Source organism: Panthera tigris, chromosome B1 (genome assembly GCF_018350195.1).
Source record: "Panthera tigris isolate Pti1 chromosome B1, P.tigris_Pti1_mat1.1, whole genome shotgun sequence".
NCBI lineage: Eukaryota > Metazoa > Chordata > Mammalia > Carnivora > Felidae > Panthera > Panthera tigris.
In genome coordinates this window covers 147801820-147822673 of record NC_056663.1, presented here as the reverse complement: position 1 = coordinate 147822673, position 20854 = coordinate 147801820, and the positions used below count along the sequence as shown (strand labels likewise).

Here is a 20854-nt window from a genome sequence, read left to right as displayed (position 1 = left end):
CTGCTCAGTAATCACAATTCATATGTGGGGAAACTAAAGACCATGAAAGTCCTATGGAACTACACATAGACCTAGCCCATGGCAGAAAAGAAATACAAACCAAGCCTATTCAACTCCTATGTTTTTGCCAGCAGCATATATACTAAAATAAATCCTGAGTCTAGGACTCTACAATGGCAGTACCAAAGTCTGTCTGTTTTCAGTTTATTTCAGGAGGAAAAATCAAACCCCTGCTAATAAATGCAACTACCACCCATTTCCTTCTCTGCTAATCTAGATGTCACACTGCCACCAGAGTTATCTTTCAAAACATACACTGACTTATATCTCCGACCTCTAAAATGCCTTGGAAGGCTTCATAGTAGCTGCAGTAGAAATCCATTTCCCCCTACATGGCATTCAAGGCTTTCTACAAAGTAACCTTGAGCTTCCTTTTTTTTTTTTTTTTTTTTTTTTTTTTGAGCTTCCTTTTGAATTACCATGCCATGAGCCCATCTCTCCCCCAGCCCCAGGTGTTCTGCCACACTATTGCCATTCCCCACAACTGGCTTTCACTCTCACACCCTGTGCCTCTGCTTAGGTGCTCTAGCTTCATGCAACGTCCATTCCTCGGGTTCACTGTTTAAATCCACTTTATCTCTCAAGATCTAAATCCAGTATCATGACCTTCATGAAAAGCTTTCTCCTATCTCTCCAAACAGAATAACTCACCACTCTGACCTTTCTCCACTACATTTTACTTCCACTTTAAAAAAAAAATCTTATTATACTTTAATTTCTAAAAAATAATTCATTTACATTTCTGTATCTTTCTTGAGAAGACTGTAAGTTCCTGCAGTAACACAATAATATAAGTATTCCCCAGCACTTAGCAGAGTACTCAGTGAATATTTGAGAAATAAAAAGTATTAAGAAAACTTCCAAATTCTTAATGTTAAACAAAACAGCTTTTTCATATCTCTGACCTATATCAATACATAAATTAGCAGAGTATTCCTATTTTTGAAAAAAAAACTTCTTAAAATCAATATATCAATGGTAACAGTTTTCTCTTAATCAACTATAGCATTAGCCCAAAAAAATGGGTAAATTTGTTTCTATCCATACTTTGCCATAGAAACTGCCATAAAATGTGAAGTCATAAATAAAATTTTTTGTCACAAGACAATACAAGTTGGATACAATAGAATAGATAGATAGATAGATGATATATCTCAAAGGATTTAACATTTGTGTCAGTTATGGAAAAACCAAGTTCAGAGGCTTTTAGTTAACCAAGTATATATTCCCTTTCATAGAAATGAAATGCACATAGCAAAGAGTTTGCAAACTTTATTATAGAACAACATGTCCTGATCATCAGCTTCCATAAATCTCATGATGAGCATTCTAGAAACAAATCCCTGAAAGAGGAAAAGGTAGCAGGTGGTGATGAAAATAAACTCTCCTGCAGTAAATGACAAAACAGCATCCAACAAGATTCTACTTGCACAATGAGCCTTTCATTGTGTCACAATGGCAACCTTTGTCCCCATAGGTCAATTATCAGGAAATAAGAAAAATTCTCTTTGGACAAAGATTACATTTCTCCACTCCAAGTTAAAAGTGTTCATGGCTAACCCCTCAACATCAATGAGGGAAATTCTGCCATGACCCACTAGCTGGCTACAAATCAAGGTCAGCCTAATGAGCCTCTCAGCATGACTTGAACAGGGAAACTGCTGTCTCCCTTGGTCATTTTCAAGGATCAGAGCTTCCTCAAACATTAAATATTCATCCTTTGGTATTAAAGTCAGTGATCATTCTTTGGTATTAAAGTCAGTGATCCCATTTAAAACTATGGGAGGGAGAGAAAGAAGACTAGACTGTCCTCAATATAACTTGGTAAATTAATTTTATAGCAATTGTTTCACAATCCTACAGCTGACAGATTGGAGGTGATTGCATGACTGAGGAAAGACAGTCAAAGGAAACCAAGATAGAGGAAAATGAAGAAGGTAGGACATCAAAGCCCTGAAGAGGGGCCAAAGGCAAAGCTTGGCTGCTCTGAAGTTTGCGAAGGCCAACTTTCTAGTTTACTGTCTTTCCTCTGTTTTCTTTGTTTAGGCTTTGATATATGTCCTTAACTCTCAGATTGGAAGTTTTATTTTATTCACTTCAAATTATATCACTGTAACTCCCTGGGGGGAGAAAAACGAAGAAACTATCATTTACTTTTAACTACTGTATTTGTGAAGCAAATGCATTCTATTAAAATTAATCAGCCAGTCCCCCAGGGAATTTGGGCTACATCATTCCTGGTCCTGACACTTTTGATCGTGGTGACTAGGGAGATAATTTCTCAAAGAGAGTGTCAATCAAACCTCCATTTTATTTTGCAATCTAATGTTGGTTTATGGGAATAGGATTCACAAGAACATTGTCTCCCAAAGTGTGTATCGTGAAGCATGAATCTTACCAGATGGGCTCAAATTAAATATTCACGCTCAAACTCAAAATATCTCTTGAAAATTTATAGCAAACATACATAACATTCTTGAAAATGCCAGTTTAATACATCTTTTGCTTAACTATGCTTCCCAAACTAAACTGACCTTATTATAGCATGTTTACCATCTCATCTAAAATAGATGATCAAATTAGTGTGCCCCTGAACACACTATTATTTTAAAACGTAATCAGCTGTAGAGACACTACTTACCACATTCACATGGAGTTTATATACAAACTATTGAAAAAGGCTTTTATGGAAAAGTAAACAAAAAGCTGAATTTATCTCCATTATTCTCCTTGAGAAGAAGAGTCACATTTCCCCAGATAATCTTTCATATTTCATTCATTCACTAAAAACTCAATGTTCATTTTGTGTCAAAAATTGTGCTAAATGTTAGAGATTTGGACAAAAGGATTTTTTTTCTTCTTTAAGTAGCTTATAGTCTAGTGAGAATAGAGTAACATGTATACAATTTCAATAAATGTAATAAGTGTTCCAATAAAGTATTCACAGAGGCTTTTTGGGAGGAGAGGGATTTGTTTGTTTTTAAAGCAGAAGGGTAGGGGTGCCTGGGTGGCTCAGTCGGTAAAGTGTCCAACTCTTGGTTTCAGCTCAGGTCATGATCTCATGGCTCATGTGTTCAAGCCCCACATTGGGCTCTACACTGACAGAATGGAGCCTGCTTGAGAATCTCACTCTCCCGCTCTCTCTGGCCCTTCCCTGTTCATGCACACTCTCTCTATCTCAAACTAAATAAATAAACCTTTAAAATATAAGGGAAACTAGACTGACTTACACAAATTAGGAAAGGTCCCACAGGTGACTTGGAGCTGAACCTTAATGGATAAAAAACAGTAATTGACAAGTAAGTACAAATTAAATGTTTAAACAGATGTCTACTGAATGGATAAAATCTGTACCCAAATGAGTATTTTTAATGACATTTAGCTTCATTGGGCAAAGTAAAAAAGAACAAAAGATGGGACTAAAATAATTTATAACCTGTTTCTAATGGATAAAAAGTGAATATATAAAGTTCTCTTAACCTTAGGGATAACCTCTGATCTTAGAAACAAAAGAGAAGGTGGTAAATATCTTACTATGTTCTTGTTCAGTACATAACATTTCTGTTAATATTTCATATAGATATAGAGAACAAATATCACCTGATGAGTCATCTCCTTATGTAAATGACTAAGACATCCAGGAGGCAGTATTTCTCCAGAATTCTATGTGAATTCAATAATACCTTGCAGAGTTATTCCTGTGGATAAACTTATGGCTGAAGTTTGGTCAAACCAAGGCAGATGAAAGAAATTAGCTGCAATAAAATAAGGTGAAAGTAAGGCACCATCAGCTGAAGGACTCCTCCCTCCAACAGTTTAAGATGCATATTACTTCTCTCATCTATCCAAGACTTCAGTAGGGGAAGGAAATACAACCAGGATATCTAGCAGCAATCACTCCAAGTGAGAGCCCAGTGAGAGCCCAGCTCCACCGACAATCAAAGGGAAGTCGGTTTTAATGCTCTTTCAGGAAAATCCCAGAAAACCTATTTCTTATCCACTAGCTCTTCAGTGAAGGAAATCCGAATCCCAGGGATAACAGAGAATATGCCTGTCCACTTCTGGAGTTCTTCATGAACAGGTTCTGATTTCATCCAGAAGAAAGTAGTGAATCCCAAACTTTCAAGTGTATAAAAAACTATTTAGGTGCTTATTTCTTTTTTTTTAACTTTCTAAGTTTACTTTTATTTATTTTTTGAGAGAGAAAGAGCAAGCGGGGGAGAGGCAGAGAGAGAGGGAGACAGAATCCCAAGTACAGACAGAGCCTGATGGAGGGCTCAAACTCATGAACCATCAGATTTTGACCCAAGCGGAAGTCAAGAGTTGGATGCTTAACCAACCAAGCCACCCAGCCACCCCTAGGTACATATTTCCTGTGCAGATTTCCAGGGACACTACTCCCCTGAAACTTATGGCTCAGAAGTGTGCAGTGACTTAATAATTTGCAACTTAAACAAGTATCCAGATAATTTGTGCAACAAACATTTGAATGTCTAAAATGTGTTTGACATAATTCTATGCAGTGGGGAACTTAGATTCTAGTGAAAGAAGACAGAGAATAGTAAATGGACATATATAAATTTTGAAAATCATTTCATAGTGTAATATGTTATGGAAAAAATAAGGTAAAATAATAGAATGATGATGGAAAGGAAAGGGCTATTTAGAAAATGTGGCAAGAAACATCTCTGATATAAAGAAGACACTATTTGAGGAGAATTGGGGTAAGAATATTTCAGAGACTATGAACAAAAGTAAAAAGTGATTTGGGAAAGAGTATGGCACCTTCTAGAAACAGAAAGTTTATTGAGGCTGGCACAGAGTGAGAGAAAAAGTGGTGGAATATAAGATATGAGGGATAGAGAGATAATAAATTATAGAAATTAATAGGCTCTGAGAAAATGCTTGGAATTTATTTTAAGTGCTAGAGGAGGTCATTGCAAGATTTTAAGCAGGAGAATAATCATATCAGGTATATGTCCAAAAAATAACATTTTTATAACTGTGTGAGGAATGTTTACAAGGTGACAAGAGTAAAAGTAGGGAGACCAGAAAGTACTGAGATGATCAAGTGTGTGATGTCAGTAGCTGGGATTGACTGGAGCAATGTTTTTGTGTGTGTGTGTGTGTGTGTGTGTTTTTAATGTTTTTATTTATTTTTGAGACAGAGAGAGACAGAGCATGAACGGGGGAGGGGCAGAGAGAGAGGGAGACACAGAATCGGAAGCAGGCTCCAGGCTCTGAGCCATCAGCCCAGAGCCTGACGCGGGGCTCGAACTCACAGACTGCAGATCGTGACCTGAGCTGAAGTCGGACGCCTAACCGACTGAGCCACCCAGGCGCCCCTGGAGCAATAAATGTTAAGACTAGAAAGTGCTGGCAGATTCCGGGTATATCGTCAAAGATAGGGCTTATAATTCTAATGGACTGTTGAGGATGGGAAAAAAAAAATGACTCACGGATTTTTGTCTTTATCCACAGAGAGCATCATAGTTTCATTTATTAAAGAGGGGAAACACTAGGAGAGTTGAGAAAAGAGATGTGTCTAAAAATCAAATATTCTGCTTTATTCATAAATGTGGGTTGTCCCCTTCACATACAAACGGGAATACTAACAGAACTGCTAGATACATGAATATGTAGTTCAATGAAGTTAAGAGTATGTGTATCATATTTAAAGCTATAGGAATGGAGTAGGTCAACTATAATGATACAAAAGATAGAGAGGGAAAAAAGGTAAAAGGGTGGTAAGCCCAGGAAGAATCCATGAACGTTTCCCCAAATTGAGAGTTTGAGAAAAATAAGAGGAACCAAAAGAGAAATGAAGAGCAGCCAATGGTTTGAGAGGAAAAACCAAAAGAATAAATCATTACAAGTCAGAAAGATGAATCAGCATGCCAAAGGCTGCTGAGATTGATGAAGAGAAGGATCTAAACAGTAGCACTGGATTTGACCACATGGATGTCATAGTTGACCTGGATATTTTGAATGGTATGAGAGGAATAAAAGATCTATTGGAGTAAATAAAGAACAGAGTTACAGAAAGTGCTAGGATCATATTGGATCCTTTACAAAATTGATACATATTGGATCCTTTACAAAAATTGAAAGCTTTCTTGATTACTCCTTGTATTTCTTAATGTGTTATTATAGTGGACCCAGAAACTTTGGGATTCTAACAGTTGCTAAAGCATAAATTTATATGTGCACTAATACTAAAGTCATAACAACTCGATGGGCTCTAGATGACATCAAATGTATTCTCAGGCCTCAAAAGAGTCTCCTTATCTACATCCAACAGAAAGTGTTATCTCTTTGTATGTTCTCTGCAAGCAGAGACCGTGACTGCCTACTATACTCTCCAAACATATTGGTTTTGGGTTTTTTTTTTTGTTTTTTCTTAATTTTATAAGTTTATTTATTTATTTTGAGAGAATGCAAGTGGCAGAGGGGCAGAGAGAGTAGGGGGGAGAGAGACAGAGAGAGAGGATCCCAAGCAGGCTCCACATGGTCAGTGCAGAGCCTGACATGGGGCTTGAACCCACGAACCATGAGCTCATGACCTGAGCCGAAGTCAGATGCTCAACTGACTGAGCCACCCAGGTGCTCTATAGTGCCTTGTTTTGAATAAGAACTATATATTGTGCACAATTTATTTAAATAAATTTTCTACAGGATAGAAAAATTGTGATATTCTGTTTTGTTAATGTTTAAAAAATTTAGGAGCATTTAATGCTACTTTCCCAGAATTTTCGTGCATTGCAAAGGTTTCCAAAGTATACAAGCTTCTGCATTAAAATGTTAATTTTATGATATCTTAAGAATTAATCTGTAGAAAATTATGTTAGTTATTTACATTGCCACTACTGTCACAAACGTTGTACTTGAAGTACATGATACAGTATTGAGATCAGCCTGGTAGTAATGAAGTAGCTGAGAAATAAAATGAGACAGAAAAAAAAAACCCACATACATGTGAGTACCACCAAAAGAAAAGAAAATAGAGATAAAGTACATATCAGATGTGAGAAATGCTAACAGAACAAGAAGTTGTTATGGATAAAAGCATGCATTTGCATCAATAATCATATCACTGATCACAAAATGATTATTTAATAGTGCTTGAAATCTGAACTTATGAACCCACAATAGCCTCTTACTCAGCTTCCCTGTGTTAATGGTTATACAGACACTGATTATCAGGACCTAAACAGAAGGAAGCTGTAGCTTGACTAAGAAGCCCTGTTGGTCTTCCTCCCATACTCTGGGGATGTTTCAGGAGTAGACTATGACCCCTAAAATGAATTTATGACTAGATTGAGGCTAGAGAACCAATTCCAGATAGCAAACTCTCTATGTTTTAAGATCTTGTTCATCACTATCCCAATTTCCTGAGAGATTTCATATCATGGGAGTTCTGATCTTCCTTTTTGTTTTTCTTTGAAAAACATCAAGGTATCTGAATAGCTCTAATGTAGAGTTCACCTAGTTCATCTATACCAGTCATTCAAAGCTCTAGTTCTCTTAGATTCCTTAGGTCAATATACATATGGGGAATGTTCAGTGTCACTAGTATTCAAGTAAATGTTAGACTATGAGCTCCACAATGGCAAGGATATTTGCCTGCTTTGGTTACTAATTTATCCCTAAAGCCTGGAACAGTACCTGGGCTAATTTAAGTACTCAACAAATAATATCCAGTTTTTCAAAAAAGTCAGATTAGTGTTTGAGGTGGATGGGTGACCTCACTGTAAAATGGTTTTCTCTTGGTATGGATAAAGATTCCTAGCATTCTCAGGGGAAATATAATTACTGAAATATATTTTCCCACTAAAACAATGTTATTAAAAGTGTTCTGAGCCTTTGGTGAATAATAATAATAGTAATAATAAATAAATAAATAAATAAATAAATAAATAAACAAATAAATAAGTTCTTGTAGTTGTGAATTAAGTAAATAAAGGCTCAACTGAAAATAAGTATCATTTTATGGCTCTAAACCAAGGACTGAGAAATTACCATGTAGAAAGGAATACCTTCATAATTGGTCAATCCCCATTGACCAGTCCATAATCTTCCAACTATCACTTGACCCTCACAACCAAAGAAAAAAGGTGCAACTAAACAGACCATATAGAATGATTGGTCTTATTATTCTAATAGCTTGTTTTAGCAGTTTTGAATCTCTGCCATTTTTCTTCAAACAGCAAAAGCCAACTATTCTGAGAAATGGAAAATCTCAATTCACTCTGTTCAAACTCAATAAGCATTCATTCTATGATTCAGAACATTGTTCCTAATTTTCTAAGGCATAAAATAGTTCTAAGAAAAAGACAAGAATATAGGAATACTACAATGCTCACATTATTTCTCATATTCTGGCAGTCTTACACTGATTCCTGTAAATACTTCAGTCTTGCCAGGACCTCACAGCTAAAATGAAGTCACAATTAACATTTTTCCCCAGAGAAGCATAAACAGAATAAAATATCCTTTTCTGAATTGGCTCGGCAAATTGTTTGGTTAGCTGTATTTTACCAAAATGGCCCCCATATTGGTGATTTTTTAAAACTTACTTTTATGTCAGAATGAGCTATCTCTGAGACAGAACAATTATCCTCAATTCAATAATTTAATTTTATTTATACAGAATCACCTATATTCCTGAAAACTAAAAATCTAAACTAAAATGTCATTCATAAGAGCTTAATCAATGAACAAATGTGTATTGAATGTACATGAGCTTAGTGAAAACTCTATTTTGTAGCTCAAATGCAAATGACTATTTTATATTGATTAAAATATTTCACATTTAGATTTAACTTTTAAAAATTTGCTCTTGGGTGTGCAATAAATGATCATCTTTCTAATTTTTAAAAATCAATAGTTTTGAAGAAGACCAAGTAGACTTAATAATATATGTAGTATCACTTGATATCCAGGTTCTTAAATTTAAAATCTTTAAAATACGACAGTGTTATGGGTAGCTATTTTTCATTTTTACAACAGCTTTAAATTCAAAGAGGTAGGATAAGTTAATTAAGAATGCAATTAATGTTTTTTAGAACTCCTCTGTTTACAAAACATACATTCTTCAAAAAGTGTGAATAGTCTTTTTTCAAGCTTTATGAATGACAACTCTATTTCCCCTTCTGCATTTCACAAAGATTGACCCAAAGATGACCTGGCTGTCATCAAATCTTTCCTTTTTGTCATCTTCCTATTCGGCGAAATGTAGGAGGAAAATAAATCACGTGACCCAAGTGACTAATACCCTTTAATAAGTCTTCAGTTATTTACCTTGGGTCTTCTCTACAGTTGAAAGGCCACCTCAACCTACTGCCAAGCAAGACCTGACAGACACAAGGAAAGGTAATCATACTGAAATATCCAGAGAGGCCGACTTCTTTTTACAATAGAAATAATACCACCAAAGTTATTTTAGAAGCACATATTCTTCCTTTTAACTTTTATTGTTAAGTTTGAATATGTCTTGGCTTCATTTTGATATTAGTTTCTAACCTAAACCGTAGATTCTGAATGGTGTTATGATCCAATTTTCTTTTAACTTCACTTTGGGTTAAAGGCCAAGGTTTGATATGATAAACTACTAAAGACAATGCAAATTCTAGAGAAGAAGATAGAGAGGTAAACCAAGAAACAGACTCTTAACTATAGAGAACAAATTTATGATTACAAGAGAGAAGGTGGGCAGGCAGGGAGATGGGTGAAATAGGTAATGGGGATTAAGGAGTGCACTTGTGATGAGCACTGGATGTTATATGTAAGTGTTGAGTCACTATATTGTACACCTGAAACTAATATTACACTGTATGTTAACTAACTGGAATTTAAATAAAAACTTTTTAAAAAATCATTGAAATTTAGAAAAATAATAACCAAAATAAAAAAGAAAGTATTCAAGACAAAGAACCTACAGACAAATGTGAAGGGATAACTTCTCAGCAAGATGGACATGTAATAATAATCCCGATTGATCCCTTAATTAATTTCAAATATATTTATATCTAAAGGTCTTAATTTTATTTGTTATAGTATAACTATTGTTTTAAAACATGTCTTTTGTATTCCCATGAAAGCTAAATAATTCTATGTCACAAATTATTTCTGTCTTACAAAGTGATGAAGGCAATTTCAAGTACTCATTGGTTTAAGTAGCTGATAAGGAAAGTATGGGCTTATCTCTCTGATATCTATTGATGCTAAAAATGGAAGAATTACTATCACTTTACAGAATTTTTGTGTGTGTGTGTGCATGTGTGTGTTATAATTTTGTGAGAACATCATAAAAATTTACTGTTCAGTCTATAATTTTAAGTTACCTGGTGATTACAATACAATATTGTTGTCTATATTCATGATATTTGTCAAGACTGGATCTTAATTATTCCAACCAAAACAAAAAAAATAGTAATTATGTGATGTAAGTGTTAATTATCACTACAATGGCAACCATATTACAATATGGTAAATTTATACAGTGTTGTATGTCAAATATATTTTAATAAAAAAATTAATTGGCATGTAAATAATTAATAAGGAACTCCACTCTCTCAATGAAATCTGAGTTTGCTGCAGGTTGTTCAGATTTGATTCCATAGGAGTTCTTTTCTATCCACTGATAGATAGTTTTGAAGTCAGTTTAGTAGACAGTCTTCCAAATCATTATTACCTGGGAATGGAAGCAAATAGAGTCTGATGTGATTCCCCTTCCCAACCCTGGGCTTTAACTCTGTGAACCTCTTTTGTACAACTGTTGGTAGGACTCAATTTTATTACACATATGGCAAAAACAATAGCTACAACAGGATGTAGTTAGTATTTACTTCACAAACATGATATGCACTTAAATATTAAAAGTCTGAAGTGTTATATGTATCTTTCTAAAAAGACAATTTATTAAAAACGAGTCAAATAGGGGGCCTGGGGGGCTCAGTTGGTTAGACGTCTGACTCTTGATTTCGGCTCAGGTTATGATATCACAGTTCATGGGATCAAGCCCCGTGTCAGGCTCTACACTAATAGCACAGGGCCTGCTTGAGATCTTCTCTCCCCCTCTCTCTGCCTCTCCCCTGCTCATTCTCTGTCTCTCTCTCTCTCAAAATAAATAAATAAACTTTTTAAAAAAGGGTCAAATAAGTAGGTGTGACAACCCTATATTCCATTAGAAGGATAAAACTAATTTACTTTTTTAAATATTCAAAACCACTGTAATTATGATATTTATATTTATTATTAAAACAATCAAGTTAATAATATCATTTATGATTACTACCAAAGTATATTATAAAGAATGCAGTCTCAGGCCCCACACCTTCCCTCCATCTTACCTATTTCCATTAGATCAATCATGGAATTAATAGAATTTTAGAAATCACTTAGTTCAAACCTTCAGTTTATAGATTAGAAAGATAAGGTCTAGGCAAGAGAAATTAATTGGCTAAAGTTACTCAAGTAGATAGGGACTGGACTTGAACTCAGTCTTCCAAAGGAATGTATAGTCTTAACATCTCCAGTCTAAAACCTCTCAACTAGTTTCTGTTGTTTACAAAGCCATGCCTAACTCTTTCACCTGGCATTCAAGACCTCTCCTTTGCTGCCCTAAACTTTCTTTTCAACTTTATCTTTCCCTTCTTATAAAATGCCACTCCCTTCAAAGTGTCCATGGATGTTCCCAAGGCTTTCTCCTCTACTTGAAAAGTTTTTGTCCCTATCCTTCTCCATAGACAAGTCCTACGTATATGCCATCTTCTACACAAAGAATTTGATGATTCTCTTAACCAAAACCCTCTATCTGTAGAGAAACACTTGTGGAATTTTCCACTTTCTTTCTTTCCTCTTACACTGATTTGTGTATGTTGTAACTCTCTTCCTAAAACTGATGCTAGTTGTTGGCAAAGCCTGTATCAGATTCACCCTGTTAATTTCAAGTTTGTTTTTTTTTAAATGTACAATAAATTATTTTCTACACTGGCTAAATCTACCCATAAATCTGGTTTTTTCCTTAAACCAAAAAGAAAACAAAACAAGCAAATGTTGTCCCAAATCAGTCCTAAATTATAACAGATCCTCTTAATTTAATTTTTTTAAATTTACTTTCAGGTGCAATGATGAAGACTTTTTTCCTAGTTGTGAATATCCTTGCATTAACCTTGCCATTTTTGGTGAGTTGATTTCATCTAATCAATTTGTATTAAGATTTTAAGAAAATTTTATTTAAAAGTTCTATTGTGGAAAGTGAAGTTATATTTCATGTAACAAAGTAACTGCATACTTGCTATATTTTCTTAAAGTTTTATTGATTTTATATTATAAAATTATAATCATGTTATTCTGGATATGATTTTAGCTCCCAGGAATTAAGAAATCACACTTTAACATGTATGAAAAACCCTTAAAATTCTCATACTATACAGAAAATACATTGGGGAGGTAAAGAGAGAACAATTCTGGAAATATTTTTAAGTTATAAAATGTTCTAAAAATAATTCCTAAAGAATAAATATATAAGTCATAACCCAGGATCATAAATTCTTTTTATTTAACTTTTTAAAAAAATTTTAATGTGTTGTTTTTTTTTGAGAGAGAGAGAGAGAGATCCAAGAAAGAGAGATTATTCAGGGATCCCAGGCACTTATTTGCCCATAGCAAGAACAAGAAAACAAACATAAGATGATGTTAGATGACCATCTCTTAGATTATACATTTTGGAAGGTACTAGTCTTTGTTTCATAATTCATGTATTATTCAATTTAGACTTCCTTTTAAGCTAATATTTATTAAATAATTCTATTAGGTAAATTCTTAGAGTCAAACTCCTTAAAATTTATTATGACTTTTACATTTATTTTACTTCATTTATTCCTGGAAATTCCATTTTACTTTGCCCACCAGCACATTTTGAACTTAGGTTTTCTCTCTGAATAATCAGGATTAAAACTGAAATAAGAAAATTATTATTTTAGGTTCCTGGACACATTGCGAACATGTGTTTGGGAGTGGGAGTTCTCACACAACACCAAGCAATTATTGGACACCAGCAGTGTGTCAGAGATTCCAACTCCATTCTGAAACCATCTACCCAGAGACAGTGTCAAATTCCACAGGTTGAGGGTTCATACTGTCCCGCTGCTCTCACTTCAGACACTAGTCACAAGCCCAGGCTGTTGCCTGTAGTTCTGAAGACTGGCTATCAATGGGAGTTTCCCACATTTCCCTCCTTGGATTTGGTTAATTAGCTAGAGCAGCTCACAGAATTCAGGAAATGTTTTACTTACTAGATTACTGGTTTGTCATAAAAGGATGTACTCAGGAACAGTCAGATGAAGAGATACATAGGGTAAGCTATGTAAGAAGGGGTACAGAGGTCTTATGCCCTCTCCAAGAAAGTCACTTTCCCTGAATTTCCATGTGCTTACCAACCCAGAAGCTGTCTGAACCCATCCTTTTGGGGTTTGATGGAGGCTTCCTTACATAGAGATGACTGCCTAAATTATTGGCTGTTTTCTGCTGACTCAACCTCCAATCCCTTTCCCCTCCCTAAAGGATTACAGAGTGGGATTGAAAGCCCCAACCTTCAAACCAAAAGGTTAGTTTCTCATGAGGCACCTGGATAGCTCACTGAGTTAAGCATCCCACTCTTGGTTTCAGCTCAAGTCTGATCTCCTGTTTCCTAGGTTTAAGCCCCCTGTCAGATTCCGCGCTCCCAGAGCGGAGCCTAGTTAGGATTTTCTGTTCCCCTCTCTCCCTGCCCCTCCCCTGCTGGAGCTCTCTCTCTCTCTCTCTCAAAATAAATAAATAAATATTGAAAAAAGAAAAAAGGTTGGTTTCTCTGGCAACCAGTCTCCATCCTTAGGTGGGGTCCAAATTCACTTCATTAACATAATGAAAGACACCTTCTTCCCAACCCCATGCCCATCACTTAGGAAATCACAAGGGTTTTAGGAGCAGCACTGTGCCAGAACCTGGAATGAAGACCAAATATATATTTTTTATTATAAATCGCAGTATCACATGATCCACAACTGCCTGGTCTATAGCAACCTCTTCCTGAGCTACTTGAGCTTACTGTAGCTCCCAAACACTTCTTCCCATTTTCACAAAGGCTTCAAGCCCCAGGGACATGAATAAATAATTCAAAAAGAATGAAAGTTTATAGATTTTACCATTCAATCTTGTGAACAATCAAAACTATACATATTTTGTGATAGTATCTTATACATGTTAATTTGTCCCTTCTCTCCAAATATAGTTAGGATAATGTTTATTATTAACATTATGTGATGAATTGCACAATCTTATAGCCTACTGGTGGAATTATAAATTGGCACAACTTTTCTGTACAGCAATCCGATAATTCCCATTAAAGGATTTTTGTCACCCCCAAAAGTTATATTTTTTAAAACTATTTTAAGGCATCTATGAAAACTATTAAAAAGGACAGTGATATACAGATGTTACTCATCTATCTATTAATAAAACATTTTTTGAAAGAAGCCTTAACGGTTAACAATAAAGAATAAACATTTCATGACAGAATCATTTATCATTTATTTTTCGACTATAGATATTTGAGTATAAAAACTATATGATAAATGGGAAAAAAAGATGAGATATTGCTTCTGGAAAAAAAGCAAGATACAATATGTGTACTAACAGGAACATATACTAGGAACATATGTACAGATTGATATAATATGAAGATGTCTAGATTATCTCAATTTGGGGGTATATGCAAACTTTCTACAATATTCATATTACCTTTTAAGTTTTAATTTAGTAATTTAGTAAGTTTAGTAATTTAATGCATTTAGAGCAAAGAAATCTCTATCTCAACATACGTGAGTTTTATTATTTTATCAAATTTCTAATTTTCTGTACCAACATCATCCAAAAGAGTCTTTTTATATCCAAAGGATATGTGTGAACTGTCCTAAACTAGATCTATCATTTTTAAAAATGTTTAATCTTATAACCTCATCCCAAAAGTTCATATAAACTTTGTGAGTTTTTAAAGCTCTATATATATGCCTATGGAAATTGTTTTTTCACTCCTGATTCCCTATGCATGTTGCAATCCAGAATTAAGAAAAGTATTATAAAAACAAATGAAAGTTGATTAAAAAACACTATTTTTTATATAACATTATATATTAATGTTATACAAGAGGCTGTTCTTTAATCGAAATAAACCTCATAAATTATCTTAGTAGGAGAGCAGAAAAAACTATGCTCAATGCCCCTCTTATTTATAATAATGTACATTCAAAAATCAAACAAAAAAAGAAACCAAAAACACAATGTAAATTCAATACAAATTGAATATAGGTTATTCATATTTTCCATTTAAACAAATATGTATATTTGTTGGCATAGGAGTCAAATGATCATACTATTTTCAACCTTAAAATTTTCTCCCCAGGTGGTGATTTTTAAAGATTTTAATTAGCTTATTGCTATCACTTCCTGAGTGGCTCACAGACCTTATAGATTAAACAACCATGGATAATGCATTACAATATTTTACAATATTAAAGCAAAAACAGAGAAACAACGTTTTGTCTTTAGTACAAAAGATTTTTAAACCACAAAAAATCTGGACTTTGCCTTGCTTTTTTTTAACTTATTTCTCATTTTTGTGAACTGCAGCAGGGTGCACAGGTGCAAAACCAAGAACAACCAACTGTAAGTTTCTTTTAATTATTTCTTGTAGAGACATGAACTCTAAAGTATAATATTATGCACAGTTCAATGGTACTTAAATGCCTTCTGTCTAAAAATTAATAAATAAACCCCATAAAATAATAATCTTTACCAAAAAAATCACTTCAGCAAACAATCGTATGAATTGACCTCAATATTCACCTGAAAATCTTGGGATTCTTTTTATGACCCAAGTCACGTATTTTTGGTTTTCATGTATATTTTGCAGCATGAGAAAATTATCTCAGAATTTAATATTGGGGAGAAAAGGAAAACAAATGTAAAGTTTAATATCTCTCCTGACTGGGGGAAGGATCTTCTCTGACCCATCTTTGAATAACTCTCATACACTTGCATTTACTTCCTCTTTTTGTTTTCCAAATATGTTTGAATGAACACATTTAGATATGTCTCCTTTCATGAGAAATAGTTGCTTTGGAGTGTAATTTGTTGATTTGTTTTTATTCACATGGGAAGATTTAATGACGTATTTTTATAAATCCACATAACCAATAGAAGAGAGGCAAATAAAAACAGAAAATTCCCTAAGTGATCTTTAGTGAATAAAATGAAGCTGAAAAGAATCCAAAGTATAAATATAAGAATCCTCCCACATCACCTTGTTTTACTATTCTGCTATAATTAGTTTAGAAAAAAAAATGTGCTCTCAACCTAATCTCTAGATAAATAAAATTTGTAAACAATTACAAATATGTGATAAGAACACAGATATACACATATTTTAAAAGCTATATATGCACATATATTTCTTTGCATGTGCTATGTTTGTGCATAATATGTCAAAGCTCTCTATGAGACTTTTCTAGGTATTGTACTTATTATAATGCCCAACATTTATTGAGCACTATTCATATATGCAAGACCTGGCAATGTGGTTTACATTATGGATTACCTCATCTAATCTGTTTGAAACTAATACTATTTTTAATATTTGTTGAAAATCAAGAAATGGAAGAGAAGTGTACAAATCCGTATCTTGTAAAATAATACGGTTGTTGAGTTCACTGCTTCCAATATTGTATTTCTTCAATGTCAAAGACTAAAATATATTACTTCAAAAAGTTCTGATTTCAGATTCTAGCCTACAATTATACCATCTGCACAATGTATTCTTTTTGCAGTGCCGTGAAAATGATGAAAGATTGCTTAATCAGAAAACTGCCAAGTATATCCCAGTTCATTACGTACTGAGTAACTATCCTCACTATGAGCCCAGTTACTACCCACATAAACCAGCTGTACCAGTTAATAATCAATATATGCCCTATCCATATTATGCAAAACCAGTTGCAGTTAGGCCACATGTCCAAATTCCTCAGTGGCAAGTCCTGCCAAATACCTACACACCCACTGTGGTACGTCACCCACACCTACCTGCGTCATTTATTGTCATTCCCCCAAAGAAAATTCAGGATAAGACAGGCAACCCTACCATCAATACCATTGCTACTGCTGAGCCTACACTTACTCCTACCACTGAACCAATAGTGAACACGGTAGTCACTACAGAAGCATCCTCAGAATTCACCATCACAAGCACACCTGAGACTACCACAGTTCCAGTGACTTCAACCATGGTCTAAAAACTCTAAGGAAACGTCAAAGAAGATGACATTACAGGTAAATGAGCAAAAGACAAAACTAAATAATAAAGACAAGATTAAATTTCTGACTCTTGATTTCGGCTCAAGTCATGACCTCACGGGTTCAGGGGTTTGAGCCTCTGCATTGGGCTCTGCTCTGTGCAGACCCTGCTTGGGATTCTCTCTCTCCCTGTCTGTCCCTCCCCCACTTGATCACTTGCCCTCTGTCTCTCAAAATAAATAAATAAACTTAAAAAAAATATTTAATAAAAATGTTTTAAAAATAATACAGACAAGATCCATGGATTCATCAGTACAATCATAACATCTAAGATAGTACAATAGACAAATTAAGTCTGTTACAGGAGCAGTCAAAATGGGTTCATTATAATTTTACTTTGTTGGTGCCACACCACCGATATAGTAGATTCTGTTTCAGTAAGAAATGAAATATCTTATTTTACAAAATGAAGAAAAATTTGAGCTTTTATTATCAAACTTAATTTCAACAATTGGAACACTACTAGAATCTATTAGTTTTACTTTATTTCTGTTCACACATGAAGTAAAAACTTGTGATTTTTCTTATCTCAAACATAAATTTTCTTAGAACATTTATACAGAATATGAGTTTAAATATATTTTAAACATGTGATCATGTTCTTCCACTCTAATTTTGCCCTAAATTGAATAAAAGGAAATACATTTCCCATACATTTCTTTATTTCAGACATCATTTCAGAAAGGACCCATGAAGTTAGGCACCCGAAATTTCTCATATTGTAAGATAAACCCATGAAAGAATTGTAATTCTTAATTTAAAAAGCACATACATACTAAAAGAATATTTTCAGAATCTTAAATTTGATTCCAATATTCCCATTTATTATTTGGATCCAATAATAAGGGTGAGTCTAAAATAACTTGCAACTTATGGGAAGAAGTTAAAGGGAAAGATCAATAAAATAGAAAATAACCAAAGAGTTTAAATAATTTGGGGAGAAATTGTGAAATTTGGAGTTTCTTTGCAATAAATATTTTCAGTACATCACACTGCCTATATGTTATGTAATCTAAAATACAACACAGTAATCTGTGTTACAAGTGGAATAGCATTAGACCACAGAGGGCTGTTTCTTCCATCTGTGTGAATTTGGGCAAGTCACTACTCTCTCTGAACTTTCACTTTCTCTTAATTGTGGTTTCTATAAGACTCAAGTGGCAATGCATATTGTGAAAAGATTGTAAAAACTGGTCAGTCTACAAAACATAATGCATTAGAAAAAAATAAAAATAATAAATAATAAAATTTATTTTTAACCAACATCTTGTCCTTACTAGACGGTAATTACTTCATATAATTACCTCTGATTATTCCTATAGCAACCATATGAGACAGATTATATTACTATGTTGAATTCACACACACAAAAATAAATATAAACAGGCCTATGGATCTTAACTAAATTACCATAGCTCAAAAGTTCAAAACTGGAAACCAAACCAAAACTGTCTGATTTCAGATGATAAAGCTTAATTACTATGCCATCTATTTCTGTACAGGCTGTCTAATGTGCAGAAAAACAGAAAATACATTATGGTTTCCTTAGATCAGTGTATGTGTAAATTTTATTATTTGGTTGCTATTTAATAGGACATATGGTAGGAAAAAGAAGATAAGATGCTGGATAAATTTTTGACTTATTAAAATTTAGAAAACACAATGAGAAAATTAATGGAGACAACATGAAAGCAAGTAGTACACAGTTACATATTTTATTGATTCAAAAGATGTTGCATGATTATATTTTTAATGGAATAATCATTATTTCAATAGTTACATTTGTTCAAAACTCATGAACCTAGATTTCTAAGCGACAACCAGTGTATAATATCACTTATAAAGAAGCATGTAAAGGACATTGTCTTGGTGTAAATATTCAGTGAAGTCAATTATTCTCAGTTACTATAAGCCAATTTCAAATATTTATATTTAAATATTTATATTTAAATTTTTAATTTGATAAAATCCTTGGATACAGACATAAGAGATAAATCATTTAAGTTAAACAATAGTGTACATGAAAACTGTTAACACATTATACATTAAATTCCTAAACTGTCATCATTTTTTATAGGTCTTGCTGAAACCAAATGACTACTCCAAACTCTTCTTTGGTCACCCATCCACCTTCATTCAAGAAAGAGAAAGTGATTTCAATGGATTTGGCTCCTTTCTCTTCTCCCCTTACATTTTACATCCATGTCTCATTTAATTTTTTGTTTCTTGCACAATAAAGCCATTTGAATGCAAGCGGATCTCTTAATTGAGGAGTCTGTGGCTATACCTCAGGGATCTTTGAAACCTTGAAAGTCCAAGGCAAATTTAGTGTGAGTTTGAGTAAACAAGTTTATCTGGGGCAAAGTTCAAAATAGCATCTAATTCTCGAAGTGGTACATGGTCTAACACTGGTTAAGAACATCTTCTCCAGGATGAGACTGGAACATCTAAACTTACAACTAAGTCATTGGGACCAGGAAAAAGCTAAGCCATGGTAATCCAGTCCCAGGGACCACAAAAGTGACTCTTGAGAGCCCTAGAAACTCTAGAGTTAACATTAAATTTAAGTGTTCCAATGTATCGCTAATGATAAGATCATTCCCAGGAGCAATTTCTGGGCACAGGCAGACTATAGATGACCACTACTGCTAACACAGATACATAGGAAAATTATGAAGTTGATGGAAACTAGACTAGATTCCTCCAGACTAGAAGCTACAGTGTCACATCTGTCCAAATATAAACATGCACATGTGTGTGCACACGTGCACACATACACACACACAGGAAGCTTCTAGAGTTGACGTCTTCCAGTATACAAACATTGGTGAATATTCAAAGTCCAAAAATAAGGGGTTTTTTTCTTAAACAAATATTGCAAAAATAACTGGATTGCTTATTTGCTTGCTCCATATTTAACACATCCTGCCAGAAAAAATACAAATCACTCAACCCTTACAAAGTGCTTACTGGTCACCCATCTAATCTTTTGCCGAAACCCTCAACAGATGTGCTATTATTAGGAATGATTTTTAGCCTTTTACCTGCTCTCTCGCTCAAATTCTAGAGACTGGAAGAGAGGGATGGTCAGGAGCATGGCATAGCTGGGCCTCATTTACTATGACCATTAATAACATTATTAATTTCTTGAAAAACAAAGTGCAAATGTGGAAGACGCAGAATTTGTTTTATTAATTAAAAAAAATTTATCACCTACTAGGTACAAGGTAGTATAAGAGTTATTGTGGAGCATATAACAATAATGATATTTAATAATAATAAGCAATCAACAAGTTATACAATATATACTATAGGTCAATATTCTATTTGTTTACACATATGTAGTCATTTAATATGTACCCATGGACTACATGTTGTTTTTACTGTTAAGAAAAATAAATTAAGT

The 20854-nt window shown here is 34.0% G+C and overlaps 1 protein-coding gene and 1 long non-coding RNA gene across 13 annotated transcripts in view; one reads left to right on the top strand and one right to left on the bottom strand.

The window, feature by feature from the left end:
* LOC122238023 overlaps nucleotides 1–20854 on the bottom strand; it is a 134899-nt gene that overhangs the window by 13342 nt on the left and 100703 nt on the right. For 11 of the 12 annotated variants that reach the window (XR_006216963.1, XR_006216970.1, XR_006216961.1 and 8 more), the window contains 2 exons: nucleotides 3661–3815; nucleotides 3291–3330 (listed from right to left, as the gene is read on the bottom strand). The exons of the other annotated variant lie outside the window; for it this stretch is intronic. This is a non-coding gene — a long non-coding RNA (uncharacterized LOC122238023). The remainder of the gene's footprint in view (nucleotides 1–3290; nucleotides 3331–3660; nucleotides 3816–20854) is intronic. 12 annotated transcript variants of the gene reach the window in all.
* CSN3 (casein kappa) lies at nucleotides 1944–19723 on the top strand. The gene is made up of 5 exons (XM_007086916.2): nucleotides 1944–1997; nucleotides 12184–12245; nucleotides 15733–15765; nucleotides 16926–17424; nucleotides 19526–19723. The coding sequence occupies exons 1-4, from the start codon at nucleotides 1946–1948 to the stop codon at nucleotides 17385–17387; spliced, it is 609 nt and encodes a 202-aa protein (XP_007086978.2). The 5' UTR covers nucleotides 1944–1945; the 3' UTR covers nucleotides 17388–17424; nucleotides 19526–19723.

Excerpts from the sequence above, each read along its gene's own strand:
- CSN3 (XM_007086916.2), top strand. The coding sequence starts at position 1,946 with ATGACTGAGGAAAGACAGTCAAAGGAAACCAAGATAGAGGAAAATGAA. Across the intron at positions 12,246-15,732 it reads CATTAACCTTGCCATTTTTG|GGTGCACAGGTGCAAAACCA; the intron begins GTGAGTTGATTT and ends GAACTGCAGCAG. Across the intron at positions 15,766-16,925 it reads AAAACCAAGAACAACCAACT|TGCCGTGAAAATGATGAAAG; the intron begins GTAAGTTTCTTT and ends TTCTTTTTGCAG.